A 22,644-nucleotide genomic window follows, 5' to 3' on the forward strand; every position below is an offset into this window, starting at 1 on the left:
TGTGTGTAGAAGAATACGGAACAAGAGGAAAAAAATAAGGGACTATCCTCAAAATTAATCAAACTGGCCAGACTAAAACTCGCGTAGAACCAATTCTTTTGGCCAACGTGTAGACACTTCTCAGTCAAACAATGAGTTACGCAAACGTCCATACTGTAGAGCGAAGAGTCTATGATGAGGATGAGACGGAACAAGAAGGAGGGATGAAAACGAAAGGAAGGGCGAAGGTTGAGCTGCATGGATGTAGGCCAGTATATGAGGCGAGGTGGAAAGAACCGGCGAACACTCCGTCGAAGGACTGCGAGCTAAACACAGGTTGGTGTCAGTGTCTTCAGTGTAGTGACTAGTGCAGTGTTAAGGACCAGCAACTCAGGTGCAGGTGATTGGTGCAAGTGCAAACATACTTTAGTTTCTAAATCTCCTGGAATTTCGGCCTACAAAATGTTGTGAATTTTATTATTTTTTGTAGGTTAATTTTAGTAATTCGTTGGTAAATTTATTTCATGTCTAGTATACTTAAAAACGTGTACAGTAAAAAATTCATCTTTTTGTAGAGAGTGTTTGGTTTTATTTTTATTTTTGGTCTACGTTACGTTAAATTGTATAAACTAAAAGAAATCATACTTACCTAAAATCTACTAAAACGTCTACCAGTACTGTTTACTTTAAAAATACATTTTTGTCATTGAAATTGTTAAAATTTGAATTTTTGTTTGGTCTAAGTTGAATTTCAAAAGCTAAAAGAAACCATACTTAACTAAATACTACTAAACAGTATACCAAACCGTCCCCAAATTGATTCATTTTACACACTCATGAAACATTATTTATACTCTAAAATGAAAATAGATTATGCACAATAATTTCCGCTAAACATTGAATGGACAATGTACAAATTAAAATCAATACCAAATTTAATGAAAAATATTATTGTAAGAAATCGTAATGTAAATTAGTTCGTCAATCAGTAGATATTCAAAGATAACCTGTTAGAGTGATTACGAAGTACCGTAACAGAGATTAGTGTATAAAATCATTTCCATAAATTATTGACTCTGTAAATACTTGACTGAGATCAGCAGTTAATTTATCACTGAACAAAAATTTTAAGATATTGTACCATCAAAAATTGTTTCATAATCTATAAATAACTGTTTTCTCTGCATGTCTGTATAAAAGAAAATGCGTACCGGTAATTAAAAGATTAACAACTTTAAAACGTATAAATTTTCATAAAGTTTCTTTAATATTATATTAGTACTAGTACTATAAATCTTACCATAAATCATTTATTACAAATAATAAAATTACCATATATTTTAAAAATTGCACGTCACCAACAAATTCCAGGAGAGTTTTTTTATGAAAACATGTTTGATAACCATCAGCATACTGCATTGTTGATCAGCTTGCATCAATTATCTGCATTATAATTCTAGGACACAAGAATTATAATTCTTATAAGATAACATAGGAACTACTTTATACTGTCCAAACATAGTTAGTAGTATTTGCTTTAACGCAAAATGAGGATTTATTTGCATTGAATTGTTTTAAATATTAAATTTAAACAAGAAGGATTGCAATACAGTTAAAAATCGTCAGTCGAATAATTGGTGGTTTAACAATAGTGTGGTAGAACGAAATATTTCATTAATACATTTTATGAACCAAAATTGCCGAAACTCGTATTACAATATTTTGTAGTAAGTACTTAAGGCTAAATACTTGTGTCGTGATTCAAGTAGCATTGCACTACTTACTAATGTTTATACGATTTTAAAGTACAAGTTCATGAAGAAGATTGATAAATATTTATGTTTTAAATTCTTCTCTATGATTATAATCCCTTTTAACATTGCCTACACACATACAGTTTATAGATGATATTACAGAGGCAAGCTTAGTTAAAATTATTACAGAAGATTATTGTAATTAATTAATGGCAAACAGGCATTTGGCGTTACTCAAATACACCAAGAGTCATCAAACTTTGCCAAGACTTTCACAAGCGGCCGAAGACCTTGCAAGGTTAGGCCGTAACATAATCGAGGTATAACACAATAAGGTATAAGGTATAATAAGGTATAACATAATCGACATATAAATAACATAGGTTATTTATAAGTCAAATCGACGTTGCAGATTTCGTCTCTAGTCGGAAAATTTAAGAAAAACATGTTTACAGTTTTTGTTTGTTTCGGATTTTATTCTTTTATATTTTTGATTGTTTCAGTAATGTCGCAATAACAGTTTTTATAACTTAAGTATTTTTATAAGTGACACTAATGTCATATTTCTGTTCCGTACGTAATATCAAATAAGTAGGTATAAAACAAGTTTAATATTGGATAGTGTTTGTCATTTTAAAATCATTAAATAGGATCGTAATTTCATAATGACTTAAGAGTTCAAAATAACTTCTAAACAAGCATTTTACTTGTAAGCACTAAAACTACAAGTATAAATACATACGCCTTCAAAAACCGGTTGATACATCTATTATATGTTTATTTATACGTCTGTCACCTTATTTAAAAATAAAATAAGATATGTCAAAACGACTATATTGGTTATACGATTGGACTTGATAATAACCGATCGAAATCGATTGCTAACTATGGCATTACTTCCTTGCAATGAAACCACTTTAAATACAGTGATTAACAATAATCAAATAGTTAAAAAATACAAATACCTTCCAAAATGTTTACTTGTAAAAGGTCATGATTTATCTTTATTCTTTGAACATCTATTTTATCTTAATAATCGTGTTCTATTAATATGTGCGATGACGTAACAATATATTTGAAATTTCGGACGTTGCAATAATATCGACTGTAGATACGGGCGGTAACATAATCTGCCAAGTCCGTTACACCGCTATGTTAAACAGTATGTTGCAATGATGCATATTCTAACCCGCAGCATTGGACAACTCGCATTGTCGTTAGAAAACCTTTAGCTATGAAGGTATGAAATAGTGATTGGCAATTTCTTTATACCTCGAGTGGTTGAACAAATACAGACGTTCCCTGAGTTTTCAGGTACTGCTACCGAGTAACATCCTCGATAAGTGTACGTAATGAATAATGATGGTTTTGTCCTTATTCGATATAGCTGCCCTGCTGTGTATAGCTATTGACAAGGGGAATTTCCTTTTCCTTCCACTCTTTACTTACTAATTAGTCCGTTTTAGAATTGATTGACCAAATAAATGCAGTCGTTGGTTAAACACATTGAAATGTCTAGATCTTGTAGTTTTAATTTATATTTATGGAGTACCTCCTCTAACTTGTTTCAATAGGTGAAATATGTAGTAAAACAAAAAGCTCTTATTTGACGAAATATATCTAGATGTATGGCCTTTTTAAAAACACGAGTAAAATAAATAACAGCTAAAACAACTAAACGGTAATCATTCAATACATTATTTTGATTCACTCAACATACGATTTAATCGGTAAATAGCTCAAGATGAGCGTCTAAAATAGGATCTTTGGTTTTATCGAACAAGCTGTTTCCCAATATTGTTTACAGTTAGAGCTAGTATTGAACCCGGTGGGTTAGCGACGTGGTGGTATGCCTGAGCGATGCCGGATCTCATCTGTATTCGCCCCAGTATTGACTTACAAGTTCCGAGTGCCAAGTGTCGAATGTCGGCCTCTTTAGAAAGTATCACACTTTCCGTCTGATGTCCGCTACCCTAGAATACATGGACTATACATTATACACGATACAATTCTCACTATACACATGCATTATATATATTTATATGACTCCCAATACACGCCTATAATTTAGGCGAGGGCTTCAAAATATATATCTACAGAATCATCGTTGTAGTTTGGTATTTTACTTGCAACAATAATCTGGGGCAGTCATGTTACCAAATAGTTTACTCTGTGATCGTTTTCATGTTGAATTCGTTGCACACAGCTAAGCAATAACACTTTTTCCCTCCACGTATGATCATTTTACAGGTACTTAACATTTTTCAATTCAACACCTTGTTGCAAAATTTGTTGTTTAATCAGAGTTATACAAATTTGGGACGTTTGACATAATTGCTTATTATACTTTTTGCACAACAGGTTTAGTTTGATCGGGTATATTCAGGTGCGAGAAACATTGCAAAAGTGTGGTTTTACACATCTTTCCCGGTGTATTTGAATTGCTAAAGATACCTCTTCAGTAGTGCCACTACCGTTGGTATTCAGCACAACGGTCAAGTTACGGTTCTGGTGACGAATACTTCAACGTGACTGTTGTAACAACTGAGAAGTTAAGTAAAGAAAATCATTACGTAATCAAAGATTTAAAAATTGTCATAGCAGAACGATACTAAACAAAGGTGGGTAGAGTGTATTCCATGTATTTAAAATTTTAATTGTTTTACGGCCATAATGTAAAACAAATATTTCTTATTCGTAATTTGTTTCGTTAATATTTATATGGCTCTTGGCTTGAAAAAAAAACTTGATACAAACATTGTAAAATCGCTTAAAATGTCTACGTTGCAACACATTTTATAGAATCTAGACTCATGATCCTGTTTCTAGCCATGGTTTGTGATTTTATGATCAATGTTTATACAGTGTATGTCAAATACAAGCAAAACTTCAGTATTTAACTGTAATACTAAAATAAATAGCGAATGACCATAGCTTAACCATTGACTCATTGGGTTGGAATGGTACAACCCAACTTCATCTCAACTCAACTTATCTTACTACACTCTGAACTTCAACTCAACTCAACTTAACAGTTAACTTAATGCACTACTGAACTTCATCAGAGCTCAACATAACTTACTGCACTATTCAACTTCAACTAAACTTAACTTACTCCACTACTTAACTTCAACTCAACTCAATTCAACTTAATGCACTACTGAACTTCAACTCAACTCAACTTACTGAACTCAACTTATTGAAATGCTGCCAATGTTCCGATGCGTTGAAGCGATCCATACATACAAATCAAATTTAAAACGTTTAAATTGATCACCAACACGTCCGTGCTTGCTTCAGTGATGACAATGGGTGATTCGTCAAGGAGATCACCATCAGCCTAGTGACAATCACTTCTGTGTCACCGTGACACCGTGACGTCACTGCAGGCTAGGTCGTACCATAAACACCGCCAAGCCCACTCGGCTCCGGTCTAGAAAACTGAGTGGTCGGGGGACAAATAATAACGATCATCGGCAAAATAATACAATTTGTAAATATGTATTGCGTAGAACTCACGGATCCATTTATGTTTGAATGTTCGGTGTTCCACATATAATGAACACTTTCTTAAGTTTTGCACGTTACCGAACTTTGCTTGGATTTACTTTCTGAACTTTGTACCGTTTCTTTAATACGCGGAAGTTATTAATCTTGATAATTTTTTCGTTCCTTCCTTCGAGTTTTTAAATTTCTTCAATGAACTTTAATAGTTTCTTTGTAGACAACCAGCAATATTCATGTTCTTGCTTGAGTTAATAACTTCATCTCAACTCAACTTACTGTCTCAACTTCAACTCAACTCGACTTACTGCACTCTCAACTTAACTTCCTGTACTACTTAACTTCAACTCAACTCAACTTAACTTTATCTAGCTCTAAAGTGGAATACTTCAGCTGTTATAATTTTAAGATGTATAGAAAATGAAAAAAAAGTTTGACTATTTGTTTTTATTTGTACACTTAACTAGATGAGCTAGAAAAGTATATCGTAATGGAGAATACACTTGAGTTGGCAAGGACCGTTTGCAGTTTTAGCGGTGAAAGGGTATAAGGATACGTCCTGTTGAAGGATGATGGAAGTACCGCAGGGGCGACCTACAACGGTGCAGAAAGGCCGCTTTCACGATCACTAATTTATTAGCCCCTCCTGGCAGCTTTCTTTTATCACAACTCTCCCGTATTGTTCTGGCCAGAAGATTTGTCGAGGACCTCCTACATTGGATCGAGAACACCAGCATACTTTGAACACCAACTGTATATTTTACCAGAAAACAATTGACATTAATCAGTATGTATAAAGGACACTCAAATGGTATTAATTTTAATAAAAAAAATGTTGCAAAAAACCACGAATGATTGAAAACATTTCAAACTGTGAAATCAATATAATTTGTTGACTAGTTGAATATCCCTTTACAATAGGAAATAGAGTATTCGGAAAACATAGAAAAAACATGTTAACAAGGGAAAAACACTTTTTCATTAGACGGGATATTTTCTAAATAATATTTGGTTTTTAGCAGTAAATCGTTGAATTCTGTCACACTTTGAGACGAAGGAATAGGAATAGAGTATGATTAAAATTTATATTTATGGTCCTCGTAAGAGCCCATTTAAACTTGTTGAACTGGCTGTTTGGGCAACAGTGTTATTGAATTAATGTTCAATGTTTAACAGTAATTGACCGGATTAGTTCACATTTAAGGCCACCAGGGCGCATTTCATTAAATATCAATTTTTTACTAGAGTTTACATTCAAGAGTGGTCTACGAAATTCGGTGGTAGTTCGAGGTTCGAGTCACCCTAAACCCCAATTGTAAACATAGAAATCTTCACAATACACCCAGCTGATGATTATTCAGAGGTCGCATAAGTTTAGTGGGTGGCTTTAAATATAATATCATATTGGTGTATTATTATGATATATTTATTATGATCTTGACTGATGAAACAGCTGATCTTACTCAGTAACAAAACTACACAGACCAGCTTACATTTTACACTCATATTTTGGGGGCGTTCCATATCATAATGATAATGACAATTACTCTTTTCCGGACTTCTTTTCTCCTGGGTTTACCCAGTTTGGTGGACGGTAACCCCGATACTGTACCCGGAACAGACACCTGGGCCGTGTACCATCCGTGCCATTGACAGAGAGATTTAACCGTGTCAAGCAGAGATCACTGACTTGTATGTGGGACACAGCCTCCAGCATATCTCCTCTCTCACACACATACAGGGTGTCCACAAAAGATTAGTACAATTTTATATGTAAAAATATCACAAAAAACGCACGTACCGTTAAAACTTGTCTTTATTCCTTAAAACATATTTTTTTCAATCAGTTTCACTTGATACACACTACTATTTTAACGGCAGTCTTCAACCTTCATTCCTAAAATTTGAAAATTTTATTCATTTTATCCCTGTAAATCATCAATCTTAGGATTATTAATGCTTTGTACGTAGTAGGCCACACTTCTTTATTTCGTCTGGTAATCCAAAGGTGTTTACCCATCCCTTTCATATTAAGTAAAAACACCCCCTTCATTTTTTTTTTATTTTGCTAACCACGTACTATAATAATAATAAGTCGTGTAATAAGTACTATAATAATAATAAGTGTAATAAGTCGTCGGTTATTTTGCACTGTGGTATCTCGGCGTAGGTCAGAATTTTGGTGACAAATTCCAGTTATTTTGAATATCACCAATAAGTATTTTTCTTTTCTTCTCCACCGTCTCCATAATTTCGTTCACCCCACATTCTTCGTTTCAACACCCGATAAATACGTCTTGTTTTCCTCTTGCTGACCTTTCCTGATAACTTATTGCTAAATCTAAGTATATAGTTGCGTTAGAAAGTGGTGCCTGAAAATGGAAAGGCTAATGAGTAGTGAAAGAGTTACAGGTTGGTTACAGTATAATTAGAAGCGATTTTCTTTGTCATGGCATTTATCGGCAGATAGGAAAATGGACTGTGATGTTAAAACCTGACTACCGTGACGTAATGAACGATTAAAAAGAAATTACATGTTCTCAGGTGCTTCGGTGTACAGTTTCGAAATACGGTGAAACAAATCAATTCGAAATTTCGATTGTCCGTAATTTAAGGTTGTCATACGTGTTTCTTACTTCACCTTCTTCTCTTCTAACCTTACCGCCCCCTATAGAACGATTAGTCTCGATATAGTTTAAACTGACGCTCTGACCCAGTATGAGTCGCATTCTGTGATAAGATTTCTGTGATCTCAGTCGTAAATCGCGTTTGAAGTCCATCGTCAGTTGATGGACGTGGACGGAGTTAAGTGTTTGGGCGTAGAGGGGGGTTATGAAATCTGTGATAGTGGTTATACTTCAGCACTTGGGTTTTTTTTTACTCCTATTACCATGTCCAAACAACTTCCAAGAGTATAGATAGGCTATACAACCCAAGACAACGTATACAATCCAATATTAAGCATTGGTATGCTATTCCAGTTTAAGGTTGAACCGCTCGTGGCCTGACATTGTCCAAAGCAGTTGATTAGACAGTAGGTAGTACCGCAGACACCTGCCAGACTTGACTAACGTTTGTATGACCGGTGCGTGTACGTTACGCCCAGTAGCATGTACCGCAAACACCTGCCAGACTTGACTAACGTTTGTATGACCGATCCGATGCGTGTACGTTACGCCCAGTAGCATGTACCGCAGACACCTGCCAGACTTGACTAACGTTTGTATGACCGATGCGTGTACGTTACGCCCAGTAGCATGTACCGCAGACACCTGCCCGACTTGACTAACGTTTGTATGACCGATCCGATGCGTGTACGTTACGCCCAGTAGCATGTACCGCAGACACCTGCCAGACTTGACTAACGTTTGTATGACCGATGCGTGTACGTTACGCCCAGTAGCATGTACCGCAAACACCTGCCAGACTTGACTAACGTTTGTATGACCGATCCGATGCGTGTACGTTACGTAGCATGTACCGCAGACACCTGCCAGACTTGACTAACGTTTGTATGACCGATGCGTGTACGTTACGCCCAGTAGCATGTACCGCAGACACCTGCCAGACTTGACTAACGTTTGTATGACCGATGCGTGTACGTTACGCCCAGTAGCATGTACCGCAGACACCTGCCCGACTTGACTAACGTTTGTATGACCGATGCGTGTACGTTACGCCCAGTAGCATGTACCGCAGACACCTGCCCGACTTGACTAACGTTTGTATGACCGATGCGTGTACGTTACGCCCAGTAGCATGTACCGTTTATCCGCTATAACATTCAGTCACGGTAGTTTTCCGCTTGGTTACGGTACGACGCCTACGAGAAATGCTGAATTACGTGTATTCGAGACTATAATGGGTTATATGCGTGTAACACTTCTTATTATTTAAAAAAAGAACGCTTTCTTAGTTAAGTCTTTATATAATTGAAAACATCATGAACCACTTTAGTATAATGAGTTACAACACCAAACAGTTATATTTTCAATAAGGTGTAAAATAGTATAAAAATTCAATAAAAACTAATCTCACTACTCAAATCTCAGGTCAGTAAACAAATTTATATTGCTTTTAGTAGGCCACAATATTCTACTTACCGGCTTGACCGGAACATTATAAATAGTCCTAACCTCCACAATTAAAGAAGCACTCCTTCATGATAGATCTCGAAGGCTTGAGTGTTCATTCTACATTTTCAGAATCCTTTGGTGAATCCGTCACTTCAGATCCGGTTTACGAAATCAGAAAGTTACAGTAGTAATAGTGATGGCGACTTTGAATTTATAATGCTACATTTGAATCTCAATGCTCGCTCTATGCACCATTACGCCACAATAAGCATGAGCATTACAAGTCTCAAGATAAACATCTAGATCTACCCTGATAGTGTTATTGTAACATCGCTTTCCCCGTCACCGGTTATATTGTCACGGTGCCGGAACAACAACGGTTCCGCCGCGGAAGTAATCTGTTATCTAACAGTGACAAAAAGTAACTGTTTACTTGTGTAACAATATTGAGCAGAATCTAGTGCAGTGGGTGTTATGTTTAATAGTACCTTTTCTATGCTTTAAGATCGAAACTATATTTGCAGGTTTCTGTAAACATTTGGAGATTTTACCAAATCTTTCGGACGTGTACATTGCACATGGTGTTTTCTTTTTTAAAACGGAAACCAAATTAAAGAACACAAAGTCACTGTTTCCAGACAAAAGAAGCTCATTAATCATCATATGAGGTTGTTTTGTTTGTCCTTAAAAAGTGAATCTCTGTAGTAGTAATTTCCCTGTAAACTGAGTTTCTCAAACTAGCGGAAGGGATGTTTTTATAATGTGTGTAATGCGTTTTTATCCGGGTAAAATACCCTATTCTTGAATATAACCTATTTATCTACCCAAGACCTACATTTAATAAGATCAAAGGACCTTTAAGGGTCATATTTACCTCTTTTTCTCCCTAACCACCCACAATAATTGTTGATTCGCAAGTAGGTTTTTAGATACTTACTTTTTTTTACACTTACTTATTTTCAGTAGGGTGTAAAAATTAACAGTGGAAGAGTTTTCATGTTTTGTTTCGTAAAAAACACTGCAGTGTCAGTTTAAAAATCTACAAAATATTTGCTGTAAAAGTTTGTATCTACACTACACTGTGCATTACGAACTAGTTTAGTGTTGTTACCGGAGACTTGAGTGGTCGGACGCACTGAAGTCGCTGGTGTAGTTTCTTTTTGGCCAATGTAGAACAACAAAAGAAAATCAGTAATACTTCAGGCTTATGAGCGCCCCTTTCAACCTCTGTGTATGTTGTATTATAGGTAAACGTAATAAATTGGAAAGTGTTATTTCACTGTAAGTAAAGTTACATACGGTATCATTGACTTGAAAACGTCTCAAGTTACATTTCAGATCAGCGATGCAACGCGATCACTGAGCACATCCCGTTGAGAAGGTAGACTACGTCACGAGTTGTGTTAGTCGCGACATTGCGTCGTGAGTGATGTCACTCTTGCGAACATTTAACTAACTAGTTACTTAGGAAATAATCTGAAATGTTTATAAACATCAGAATATAATGTTCAAGGTTATGAGCAGCAACGTAAACATTAAATTATCACTTGACTTTTAGTACAGAGTACAGTCTATATGGACTTTCTATACAATATTATATATATAGCTTCGAAACCCCCTTAAATACACAATAAGGTAAAGTCAATTTATGTTCAATTGAGACTGGGCTCGTGGGTCAAACACTATTAAGGATGAAAAGCTCTTTCCTTTACCTAGCGGACTGTATAATTACTGAAGTAAGTTTAGTATAGTGATAGTAAAAAGTTAAAGTGATGCTGAATACATATTGAATGGAAGTAGTAAGTGATATTTCCTAATAAATCAGGTTCAATAAGTATGTGCATTTCAAGTGTGTGACAAGACACTAAAATTTAATGTTGAACCTGTATTAATTGTGAATTTGAGTGCTAACAACTATAATTTGAAAACAACGTATATCAGAGGTTCAATAAAATTCTGCAGACTTTCTTAAAATTCTAACATGATTTGGGTGTCAAATAAACTGTTGGATAAACATCTGTTACCAAAATCATTCACAATATTTTAAAACAATAGTACTTTTCATCACTAGGAGCGAAAGTGTCTCTTTTTGTTTCGCAATCGTGTTTTACAAGTGTGGCGCAGCCGAGTTTGGAAATACGATTAAATACCAAAAATACACTTTCGCTCCGTGTGATGAACAAGTGGTTTTCATACTGTGGAAATAACCTTCTACAACCTTCTAAAAACCGTTAAAAAATTATACCACATAATTTGAGGTTATACAAATTCGTATTTAATTTTTACACTTCTGTTGTTTACAAACATAACTTAAAATATCGAATGATTGGCAGTGTTTCCATAATGTAGGTCTACTTATAAAACTTTGAGGTTAGCGAACAAAAAAAAATACCATAATATGTTTTTCTTTTCCCTGAAGATACCCCAAAACTATGATTTTCGGACGATTAAGAGATCCAAAAACTGCTTATACCGGACAGTATGATGAAAAAGGTAATATGATAGGACACCGTACTCTACTTTCTTTTAAACGCAAAAATGAGAGGGAAAGAGAAAGAACGTGCACCGTTTGACCTTTCCACTTTGGAAATTCACGTATCATCAGATTTAACCGTCGCCTTAATTGCTTTAACGAAGCGATCTCGGCTCACAGTAGCTGGCGATGTTGCATGTTGCTACACAATGCACAGACGATGACACAACGTAGTGTTGCAATGCAACGGTCAAGGCACCTCTCTCGCGTCTCACGCGTACAATGCAGAATGCAACGTCATGAAACCTACGTTCTACGCACGATACTCCACGTCTTTGGACTGATTCATCAACAGTTTTTAGAATTGTTTATTGATTGGGTCGCTTTGAATGATTTGGATTACAATTTTGCTATGTCTATACTTATGTCATCATTTTCTTCTTTTCTTGTTTCACATTCAATTTCAATGTAAAATTAGCATGCGGTTGCGATGAAAACTGAAACAAATCAATTAACTTTCAACAAAACACTTGTTCGTTTAGAAGGGAAAAATTTATGTTCGAATACGACGATAAATAATGTACATATGAGATATTACAAAGATTTTTTTTTACCCACACTTAACGAATTATGCTACTTTGAGAGTTGGTGTCCTTTGTACATACTCTCCATCACGTTTGGTCCATAAGTCGTGTTGTAAAATTGGATTTAATTTCTTCAATTTCACTCAACCTATTATTTCAAAACTATTACAAAACTGAGTATGAGTAAATGTGTACTAGCGTTTACATGGGCAGACATTAGTAGGGCTCCGGACTTATCCAGGCATGGATTTAATATTCGTTCCTTGATTGAGTCACTTATATAATTTGTACCACAATCTTCCAATAACTATACTTAAAGCATTTTTTTACTAGCATTTCCGCGTTTTTTCAATATAGGTGTGATATATATGCTAGGATCTCCGAATGGTTTTGAAAATTGGCAGGGCATGCTTTTATAAACAGATAATGGAACATTATGTTTGAATATCCCAAACGCCAAGTGAATTAAACACATGACCAATATCTATTGATACGTAGACTTTGTCCAATTGTTTGGTGTATAGCCTACGTTGTTTAACCTACAATTCTAGTAGCAGGGAGCAATCATACCAGAAGATTAATAACTTACAAACACCATGCAAATAATGTCATAATAGTGCAATCAAAACCAGTACTGTAGGACGCGAATATAATCAATGCTCAATTCCTATCAGATAACGATAGGAACTGGTTTCATTCTAGCGTAGAAAATGAAATGACAGATACTCTAACTATTGCGTCATAACAGCAATAACCAGATTACACAGAGTACGAGCTAACTTGTTACAATGCGACATGAGATGAAGTGAAGTGCATAGAGTATAGTGTTGCGTTAGAGGTAACCGCTCAAATTACTCTGTGTACATCGCTAGTTGCATGGCAACGGTTCTAAACCTTGTGTAGCAAGTTGGCTGAGGCGCAATCAGCTGCAATAGCTGCTGATGTGATAACGTTGTCGTCAGCGGTGAAACGAGACAAATGGGGAGTTATCATGACCTGTTAGTCATGTCCTGACGGAAATATCAGTACACTTGATTGAGTAATTTAACTTATGGTATGCGTCCGTGTAAAAAGGTTCGGAAAGAAACATGTATACTTACAAACTAGGCCTTCCTCTTTTTATATTTGAATGGGGGGTCCCATATCGTAGAATCCTGGTATTTTCCAATTAGAACGCTGTTCCATGGATATTAACTCATTCTTTTTAGCCAGGAAAATGGCTGAAATCTATTTTTAACGTAGAAAAAATTTTATTTAACATGTTTAATTGCGTAAAACTCGTGCAACTCATTGTAGATACCAAATTAAAAAAATACCTTAGGAGGCTCCAAACTATGAATTAGACATCGAAAACTTTCAAAACGTGATCCCTATGTACCTTATACTTTGAGGTAGACATAGGCTAGTGTTATAGATTAAAGCCGGGTTTACACGCACCGATAAAACATAACGACTTGTCTGCAACGACTAATCGTTACGTTTTGTCGTAGGTTGAGAGGACCATTTACACGTTCCGTCTTTTTCTCTAACTTTGGCTCTCAAACCACACCCAGATGTATCTTGTTGTGAAGTAGTTAATAGGCTCCCTGTATATTTGACGATGGATGAGTTATTGTTATGGTCTGTTTACATTATTTCTGTTGCAACAAGTTTTAAGAGGAAAAGAAACCCTAGAAGTAAGTGGAGTCGGCATTGGCTACTGAAAAAACAGTTATCTCATGTGGAGTTGCTAAAGGAGTTGAGGAACGAACCCTCTGACTGGAGGAACTACTTAAGAATGACCGAGGATACCTACAACGATTTATTGAACATGGATTCTCCACATATAAAAAACACCATAATTAGAAAGGCAGTATCTCCCCATGAAAGACTCATTTACGATTCCTTGCAACTGGTAGAAGTTTCAAAGACTTGGAATTCACAACACTCATTTCTAAAACATCCCTCCTGCAAAATAATACCTGAAACATGCAAGTTGATGACAATTGCCCTGTCTGCAGACGGGTTAATTTCTTTATATTTGTTGATTAATTCTGCATTGGCCTCAACTCTATTAAAAAGTCACGAGAGGCTTGACTTATGTCTGACATAGTGACTAATGTGACACAAAACAGTAAAAATAAACTACACTACTCTACACAGTCCAAATATACCACAGCGGTTAAAACAACAGTACTACACAGTACAATTAAGCCGGGTTTACACGCTACGATAAAACGTAACGATTTGTCTGCAACGACAAAACGTTCATGCAAGACGGAACGTGTAAACTGGTAGTCGTTACGTTTTGTCTGAGTTGGAGTGAGGTTGGAAGGTTGGTGGAAATTTCCACCAATTTCTTTAGATCGTAGCGATTTTCTGTAGATCGTAGTGACAAGTCGTTGCGTGTAAACGGTGACTCGGTCATCGTTGCAACCTGTAGACCCTCCGATGTCGCGTTGGTCCAGTTAACTGTTGTGTAATTGTACTGTGTAGTACTGTTGTTTTAACCGCTGTGGTATATTTGGACTGTGTAGAGTAGTGTAGTTTATTTTTACTGTTTTGTGTCACATTAGTCACTATGTCAGACATAAGTCAAGCCTCTCGTGACTTTTTAATAGAGTTGAGGCCAATGCAGAATTAATCAACAAATATAAAGAAATTAACCCGTCTGCAGACAGGGCAATTGTCATCAACTTGCATGTTTCAGGTATTATTTTGCAGGAGGGATGTTTTAGAAATGAGTGTTGTGAATTCCAAGTCTTTGAAACTTCTACCAGTTGCAAGGAATCGTAAATGAGTCTTTCATGGGGAGATACTGCCTTTCTAATTATGGTGTTTTTTTATATGTGGAGAATCCATGTTCAATAAATCGTTGTAGGTATCCTCAGTCATTCTTAAGTAGTTCCTCCAGTCAGAGGGTTCGTTCCTCAACTCCTTTAGCAACTCCACATGAGATAACTGTTTTTTCAGTAGCCAATGCCGACTCCACTTACTTCTAGGGTTTCTTTTCCTCTTAAAACTTGTTGCAACAGAAATAATGTAAACAGACCATAACAATAACTCATCCATCGTCAAATATACAGGGAGCCTATTAACTACTTCACAACAAGATACATCTGGGTGTGGTTTGAGAGCCAAAGTTAGGGAAAAAGACGGAACGTGTAAATGGTCCTCTCAACCTACGACAAAACGTAACGATTAGTCGTTGCAGACAAGTCGTTATGTTTTATCGGTGCGTGTAAACCCGGCTTTACACAACAGTTAACTGGACCAACGCGACATCGGAGGGTCTACAGGTTGCAACGATGACCGAGTCACCGTTTACACGCAACGACTTGTCACTACGATCTACAGAAAATCGCTACGATCTAAAGGCTTTTTGTTATAGGGGTCGGTAGATCTTGTTGTCCACATAAAGTAGCAATTGGTTTGAGATTTTCTTCAATAGTTTTTAAAGAGAACAAAGGCACGACCCTAACATTTTAAGTTGGTTAGAGAAACCTAAAACTCTTTCTTGCGGCTCGGAATTGAGCTTTTAAGATGGCTAACCATGCTATTGTTGACTTCAAAGAATATTATTTGAAACGCCAGACTGTCGGTCTAGTTACCGCAATACAACCTGTAAGTTCATTCGAGAGCTGATCCTCTCAAATCTGGGGCATCACGTCATCGTTCTCCGATACACCGTTGCATTCCCCTTCCCCTCCTATCCCTCTCTTTACTCATCTTTCCTCTGCTTTCTTCTCTATTTACACCTGCCTCTTCTTTCTTCCTACGGGGAACGTAGTCTGTAATTACGGTGGCTAAAGTACTTCAACGCCCAAATTCCTCGGCAACGTTTAGAGCCTAACACGATTTGTCGAGATTGTAGGAACAGTTACTCGGTATTCAGAGGAAGTAAGGATTTAACGTTGGATTCATGGGACAAACTTACGTTCTGAATTTGTGTTTACTTGCGTATTTAATTTTGTGATTTTGTGATATTTTGCGGGAAATGGAAGAGTATTTTAATCCGCTATTTATCGTCAATTCGTCGTGTAATAAGCGATTTTAAGGAAAATAATGAATATTTGTTGCAAAATATAGGAGGAGATCCGGTGCAAAATATGCGTAGCCTCTAAAATAATAGATAATTAATTATATAATATTTAATGGACTATACATATTAATCCCTCGTATTTGTTTGTTACAGAATATGCTAAGGGTATTAACATTGCTGGTGCTCGGCGCTGTCGCCGTCGTCGCACAGAGAAGACTAGCACTACCAGATCCCAGGAGCTGCGCCAACAGTGAGTGTCATGTTGATCTAAGTCCAGTAAAACCAATTATTATAAGGACTTTGTACTACTACTGATAAGAAGAGTTGCTCTTTGTTATATTTAAAACGTGTATAGAGCTTTTTACTGTTTATGTAGAAATACACTGAGCAACTCTATTGAATAACATAAAACGTTTGTTTTAACTTTTAATGTTTATCAAGACTCACATAGAAGAGTCTGTTATACAGGGTGTCCCGTAACTCTCTGGACACATGTATATAGCGTTATTGCTTAGGTCAAGGCAAACACATTTCACCATAGAAACATGGGTCTGTGGTGTCTAGTTTACCGACTGTCGGCATTTATGTGTTTTTTACAAAAATATTATTAACTCCTAAACGGTTGAGATACAGCGTTGAGATTTTGCAGAAATGTTAATCTTATTAAGCTTTAACATTGATTAAATTTATACTAATAAATCATCAACCGTTTCAAAATGGCAGCCATTTCAAATATTTGATGCCAAATTTCACGAAAACCGTTAACTTAACCAAAAAATTGCAGGTGACAAAAAAGTTAGTAAATTTAATGTTGCCTTATTTGTTAAAAATAGATAAATAACAACAGAGAAATGTCTTCTTTTTCAAATGCATGACCACTTTTCTAACAATGCTAAACAACGTAAAAGGAGTATTAGCATTGTTTCCAAGTATATAAACATGTGTCCAGAGAGTTACGGGACACCCTGTATATTTGTTGGAATCAGCTGATTTAATTAATTTCCCTTCAGCGTTATCATGGACAATGGCTCCAGGTTTTTGCGTAAAGACTATTAAAAGTTAAGTACACACTTTGGATAACCGTAGATTCATGGTCTATCACAATTGGATTAGATTTAAGTCTAAAGGGTTTCGTGCTGTGTCAGATTATTAAGATTTTTTATAGTTATAATCTAATCTATATAAATAAAATTAGAGTTTTGTCTGTACATTGCTCAGAATTATATATTTGTTGGTTATTTTTACGTTTTATACATTAAAGAAGCCGAAACAAGTCTTATCTCAATTTCTGTCTGTATGTCTTGGCCCAGTAGGCATTTTACGCGGCCTTCTCCTGAAAAACGAAAGCATCGATAGGGATAAAAAGAGTCTTTTTGTATCAACTGGATTTGCTAGAGTGTCTTTAGCCATTAAAATATGGCCTCACTACTTTTGTAATAAAATAACGGAAGCTCAAAACCGCAATTTTGTGCGATTTTAGAAGTTTTCTCCCAATGTTAACCTCATACCTCATTTATGAAATACTAATAATCTGTTTGGAGAATACGACATCTATGAAATAACGAACAACTGTTTAAATAAAGATAATTTTTTCTATCTGTCACTGGATATGTTTACAAATACTTCAACCATTTCCGATCACATTTTGTAAGAAAATAAAAAACCAAGTGAGATTAAAAACGTTGTGCCTCAAATAACGGATTTAATCAATCGTAAGTGCAATAACGTGTACTGTAACTGTAAATGAAGTTAAATTTCTAGGCATTATTTTGGCCGTTAACTGGAGATTCTGTGCGTGTGTATCAAATTCAACTTGGGTTTTGATAACCAGGAAAAAGACCCTAAAACAGTGCTGTATACGAAGTTTTGTCTGGAAAATTGCAGATTAAATATGCTAACCAACTGCTGTTCTGATTATAAGAAGGTTTCAACTGACTAAAAGATCCCGTCCGAAGAACGGGTACACAGCTAGTAAAAGTTAAAATTAATACAGGTTGACAGGTTCTGTACAAGTAGGGTAGCTTCGACTGTTGTGACAACATTATCGAATAGTCAATGATGGTAGTTTCCAAGCGAATGTCGGTTTATTACCCACAAGTATAGTTGGTCCAAATGATGAAAATAAGCGCGTCGTAGACCTTTGTAACAACCACTCGCTTTATCCACCAGACAACGCAAACTTTTCGCAATACAACACGTTTACAATCAAAACACTCATTTACTTGTGAATGTTAAGGATCGGTCCGGTGACCTCACGGCCGCGCCACTAACGAGCTGCTATGTCCGATGTGTAAATGCGGTCTTTAGTGGCGAAGGACTTCGGAACAAAACTGTGGGATGTGTTCTGAATGTTTACGGACCACTTTGAATACCCGCGCCACCGGAACTGACTACAAGGCCAATGACAGATGCTCTGTACACAGCCCAGGGTCTTCCTTACACTTGTTACATTGTTGCATAAGAGACCCGTATTGTTGTGTTGCGTGCATGAGCCCTGTGTATGAAATCGAAGTTTGAAATGCAAACACGAACGAAAACCTTTGTGTTTGAACTGCAAGTGAGGATAACATTTGACTCCACCACGTGTATGAAATTGGAGTTTTAAATGCAAACCTAACCAAATAACCTTCCAAATAAGGTGAAGATCTTTGAGTATTGAATACAAACTGTCCACCGATACCTTTACATTTCTCTGTTTGTTACGTAACATAGCATCCATCGTATACCTACTATCGTGTTAAAATATTTATACATAACCGATGAAACCCTTAGTCCACCCCCCCCCCTTGAGCTAGGTATATCTTTTTATTATACCTTACCACCCCCGCATCCCTTTTGTCTGAATCATCGGTCCGATCAGCAATCAAAGAACCGTCTTAATAATTCTACACATTTCTCTGGACGTTTGTATGTTGAGATTCCGAGTTATAGATTAACACTTTCTACACACACAAGAATACAAAGACAGTGATTGCGAACCTTCTAGTGAAATTCTCTGAATGTATGAATACCAAAATGTCCACCAACCAGCATTTCTCGCGTTGCAGGAGTAAGACACGCCACATACAGGGACGCTCGCGGCGTCGCACACAGCTACTTCTTCAGCTGGGAACACGGACCCACCAGGAACCTAGAGGTCGACTGGCTGGACTCCAGAAACATCTGCAGAAGACATTGTATGGACGCCGTCAGTCTGGAAACTCCCCAGGAGAACGAGTTTGTCAAACAGAGGATAACCAGAGGTAGGTGTAGGTTTAGTCCTCGCTGAGCAATCAAAAATGTTGTGATAGTAGTTAGTTTTGATTTTTTATGGGAGGAATAATAATGAACAAAATAATTTTCTTGAACAAATGTGAATAATGAATTATTATAATACGAATCAGTCGGAAAGTAATACAATTAAGTATCAATTGGAGTTTTTATTTCTTAAAAATTATTTTATATGTTGTTTTTTTCTTACGATTACACTATAATATTATTTACAGGTTACAATACGTTTAAGTAAGTCAACGTTATTGAACTCATTACTAAAATGCCTCTCAATTTCAGAAAAAAACCCCTAATACTCTCACGTCCTTTGTATAAATAAATTTCAAATGTGATAACGGGTAACGAAGGTGGAAGAGTGTTGTAGCGTTTAAAATGTCCATTTTTTTCTGTTATGAGTGCGAACAAAGCTGGAATAATCAATAGTTATTACAAGTAGCCTATCACACCTAGCCCAAGTTAACAATAACTTAGTGAATTACAAGTTTCGAAACGCCTGCACAAAAGCTAACGCAAGTCCTACACAATAATTATGCACTGCGAGTTTAGCAGACGACATTTTGAAGGCTGCTTTAACATACGCATTGCTTCATTGACTATATATTCTAAGATGAGTGTGATGTTTTTCAGGTAACGTGAGGTACATTTGGACCTCTGGTCGCAAGTGTAACTTTGCTGGTTGCGACCGTCCTGATCTGCAGCCTCCCAATGTGAACGGATGGTTCTGGTCCGGCAGTGGTGCTAAGATCGGCCCAACGACACAGAGAAACACAGGCGACTGGAGCGCTACTGGTGGCTACGGACAAGCACAGCCTGACAACAGGGAGGCTCCTCAGGTAAATATTAATATGATTACTATCTTTATTTTCAAAATAATTGACAAAATGTTTGGAATACGAAAAAATAATCCCGCATGCACGCAAAACCTGTGCGCGAGACGAATTGTATTAATTTTATTTCCAGCTGGTCCTTTATAGTGTTCTATAGGGTTACTATTTTCAGAGGTTAACGATATTCTTATCGTCATCTCTTCAGTTTGAGCTAAGGTGATCAAAATCCTTGATGGTCTATAGGGATACTATTTCAGTGATCACCGTGTTGGATGACAACATTCTTTTCTTTGAATCTAATATTTTACACAACTTTGATGAAAAGAAAAACCTGATGTGTTCCATAAATATTATGAAACCATATTGACTCTGGATCCTCATTTCAGGGTAACGACGAATCTTGCTTGGCAATTCTGAACAACTTCTACCAGGACGGAGTGAAATGGCACGACGTTGCTTGTCACCATCTGAAGCCCTTCGTGTGTGAAGACAGCGATGAACTCCTCAACTTTGTCCGCTCGCGCAACCCCGGCATCCGTCTGTAGGCTCACCCACACCCTCCCCTCCATGTGAATATCCCCACCACCGCCCCTAATATATTATTTAGACTTATATATGGAGAAATCCAGCTGTAAAATTAATTTTATTTTGTAATAAAAACTTATTTAAATGTAAAAATTAAAAAAAGTACAAAACATCTGTGTGTGTCTTTGTCCGAGTCATTGACGCGCCATCTACCGGTTAGACCACTCATCCGCCTATCAGATATTATAATTTGTGTAAGTCTTATACGAACACGTAAAAATCCAACACAATTATGTTTGTGACGACTCTTCATTGCTGCGGTGATGAAGAGGATTTATTCCAATACGTGATAAGAGTTTGAAGATGAACCTTTTGCGTTAACAGTCGCCTGATAAATACCAGTTCATTCAACAGTACAACAGGCTTTAGATTTTTATTTGTATAAACATGATTCAGTGGTTGAACGAGTTTAAACTTATTTTAGGTCAATGCTAGTTGAAGAAGATAATTGATTACAAAGATTAAAACGTGGATGAATTATTTATTTGTACCTTGTGCTGCAAACAAACGCTCGGCTGAGTACTTGTTGTATTAGACACTAATAATTTTAAACTATGGGACAATCCCCTGTTGGTCGTTGGAGTGGAACTTAGACGTAATAGGCTACGACTTATTCTGCGGTGGGTAATACTTCCTTGTAAGTTCTTTCACTCCAGCAGTTTGACCCTTATGTTTTCTATATTTGAAGGCGCTTTTGTATAAATTACAGTTTTTTTTTTATTGAGGGACGTTTTAAACACGTTTCTAAATAAAATCGTTTTAAACTCATATGTTTTTCATACACAAGATCCGTCGACAACTATAAAGTGCAATGTGAATGTAGAAACAAGTGAGATGATCCAAGGCCACACTAAAAAAACTAAAAAGTTTTTAGTTTGGCCTTGGATGATCTTTGTAACTTTGAATTACTGACTAAGATCAGCTGTTTCGAGTCAGGATCATATTTCAAGCCAAATGATCCCTGAACTGCTAGACCCAATTTCTAACGACAACGATAACGTTACCACAGAAAACGTACTACTTAGTACGTTTTCTGTGACGTTACTGACTCATTTCAGGATCTAACAGGTGATTTTCCGATTACCAGCAAGCAAGACAACGCCATGATGTTGTACAGTAAGTATAGACTATTTTGCCATTGAAATTAACTTTGCCTCCAGAAATCAAATACAAAGAGAGCTTTAAGCTGTCAATTTGATTTGATGCGTGGAACGTAGGAGATGAGAAAAGTATGTTAGTTTATAAAATGTACTGTAAAACTCAAGATACTATTCATCAAATACGGTTAGTTCACCTCGGGAAGTATGTAGTCGCTTTGCAAAACTGAGACGTAGAATAACAGATTGATGCACTTCTACAATTGATGCAACTACTTAAGTAAATACAAAATCATTTCCGGATTCTCTTCATCATAATCTACAAAATACAGTAACCTAAAAATTCCTGTTAATGTATAGAATTTGTTATTTTCGCTAAGCAAAAGAATAAAACAAAAACTACATAAAACTAAATAGCCCGTTATCGAGCACAAGAGCAGTAAAGATGTTATCAAGATAATATTCTCTGATGCG

The 22,644-nt window shown here is 36.3% G+C and overlaps 1 protein-coding gene across 2 annotated transcripts; it reads left to right on the forward strand.

Annotated features, from left to right (window-relative positions):
* Nucleotides 1-259: 259 nt before the first annotated feature.
* On the forward strand, nucleotides 260-21,187 carry LOC129001417 (uncharacterized). Of its 2 annotated transcripts, none has more exons than XM_054428679.1 (5): nucleotides 260-315; nucleotides 16,545-16,641; nucleotides 19,439-19,633; nucleotides 20,289-20,494; nucleotides 20,875-21,187. In XM_054428679.1, the coding sequence occupies exons 2-5, from the start codon at nucleotides 16,548-16,550 to the stop codon at nucleotides 21,031-21,033; spliced, it is 654 nt and encodes a 217-aa protein (XP_054284654.1). In that variant the 5' UTR covers nucleotides 260-315; nucleotides 16,545-16,547; the 3' UTR covers nucleotides 21,034-21,187. The 2 variants fall into 2 exon arrangements, with proteins under 2 accessions (XP_054284654.1, XP_054284655.1); XM_054428680.1 differs by lacking the exon at nucleotides 260-315 and adding an exon at nucleotides 358-379.
* The last annotated feature ends 1,457 nt before the right edge of the window (nucleotides 21,188-22,644 follow it).

The sequence above is a fragment of the Macrosteles quadrilineatus genome, unplaced genomic scaffold (assembly GCF_028750875.1).
Source record: "Macrosteles quadrilineatus isolate MER2022 unplaced genomic scaffold, UCM_ALF_1.0 Scaffold_8__2_contigs__length_117827958, whole genome shotgun sequence".
NCBI classification, from domain to species: domain Eukaryota; kingdom Metazoa; phylum Arthropoda; class Insecta; order Hemiptera; family Cicadellidae; genus Macrosteles; species Macrosteles quadrilineatus.

What these genes read in the sequence shown, in the direction of transcription:
- LOC129001417 (XM_054428679.1), top strand. Translation starts at nt 16,548, where the DNA reads ATGCTAAGGGTATTAACATTGCTGGTGCTCGGCGCTGTCGCCGTCGTC. An exon ending in TCCCAGGAGCTGCGCCAACA is followed by an intron (nt 16,642 to 19,438) that starts GTGAGTGTCATG and finishes CTCGCGTTGCAG; the next exon opens with GAGTAAGACACGCCACATAC. An exon ending in CAAACAGAGGATAACCAGAG is followed by an intron (nt 19,634 to 20,288) that starts GTAGGTGTAGGT and finishes GATGTTTTTCAG; the next exon opens with GTAACGTGAGGTACATTTGG.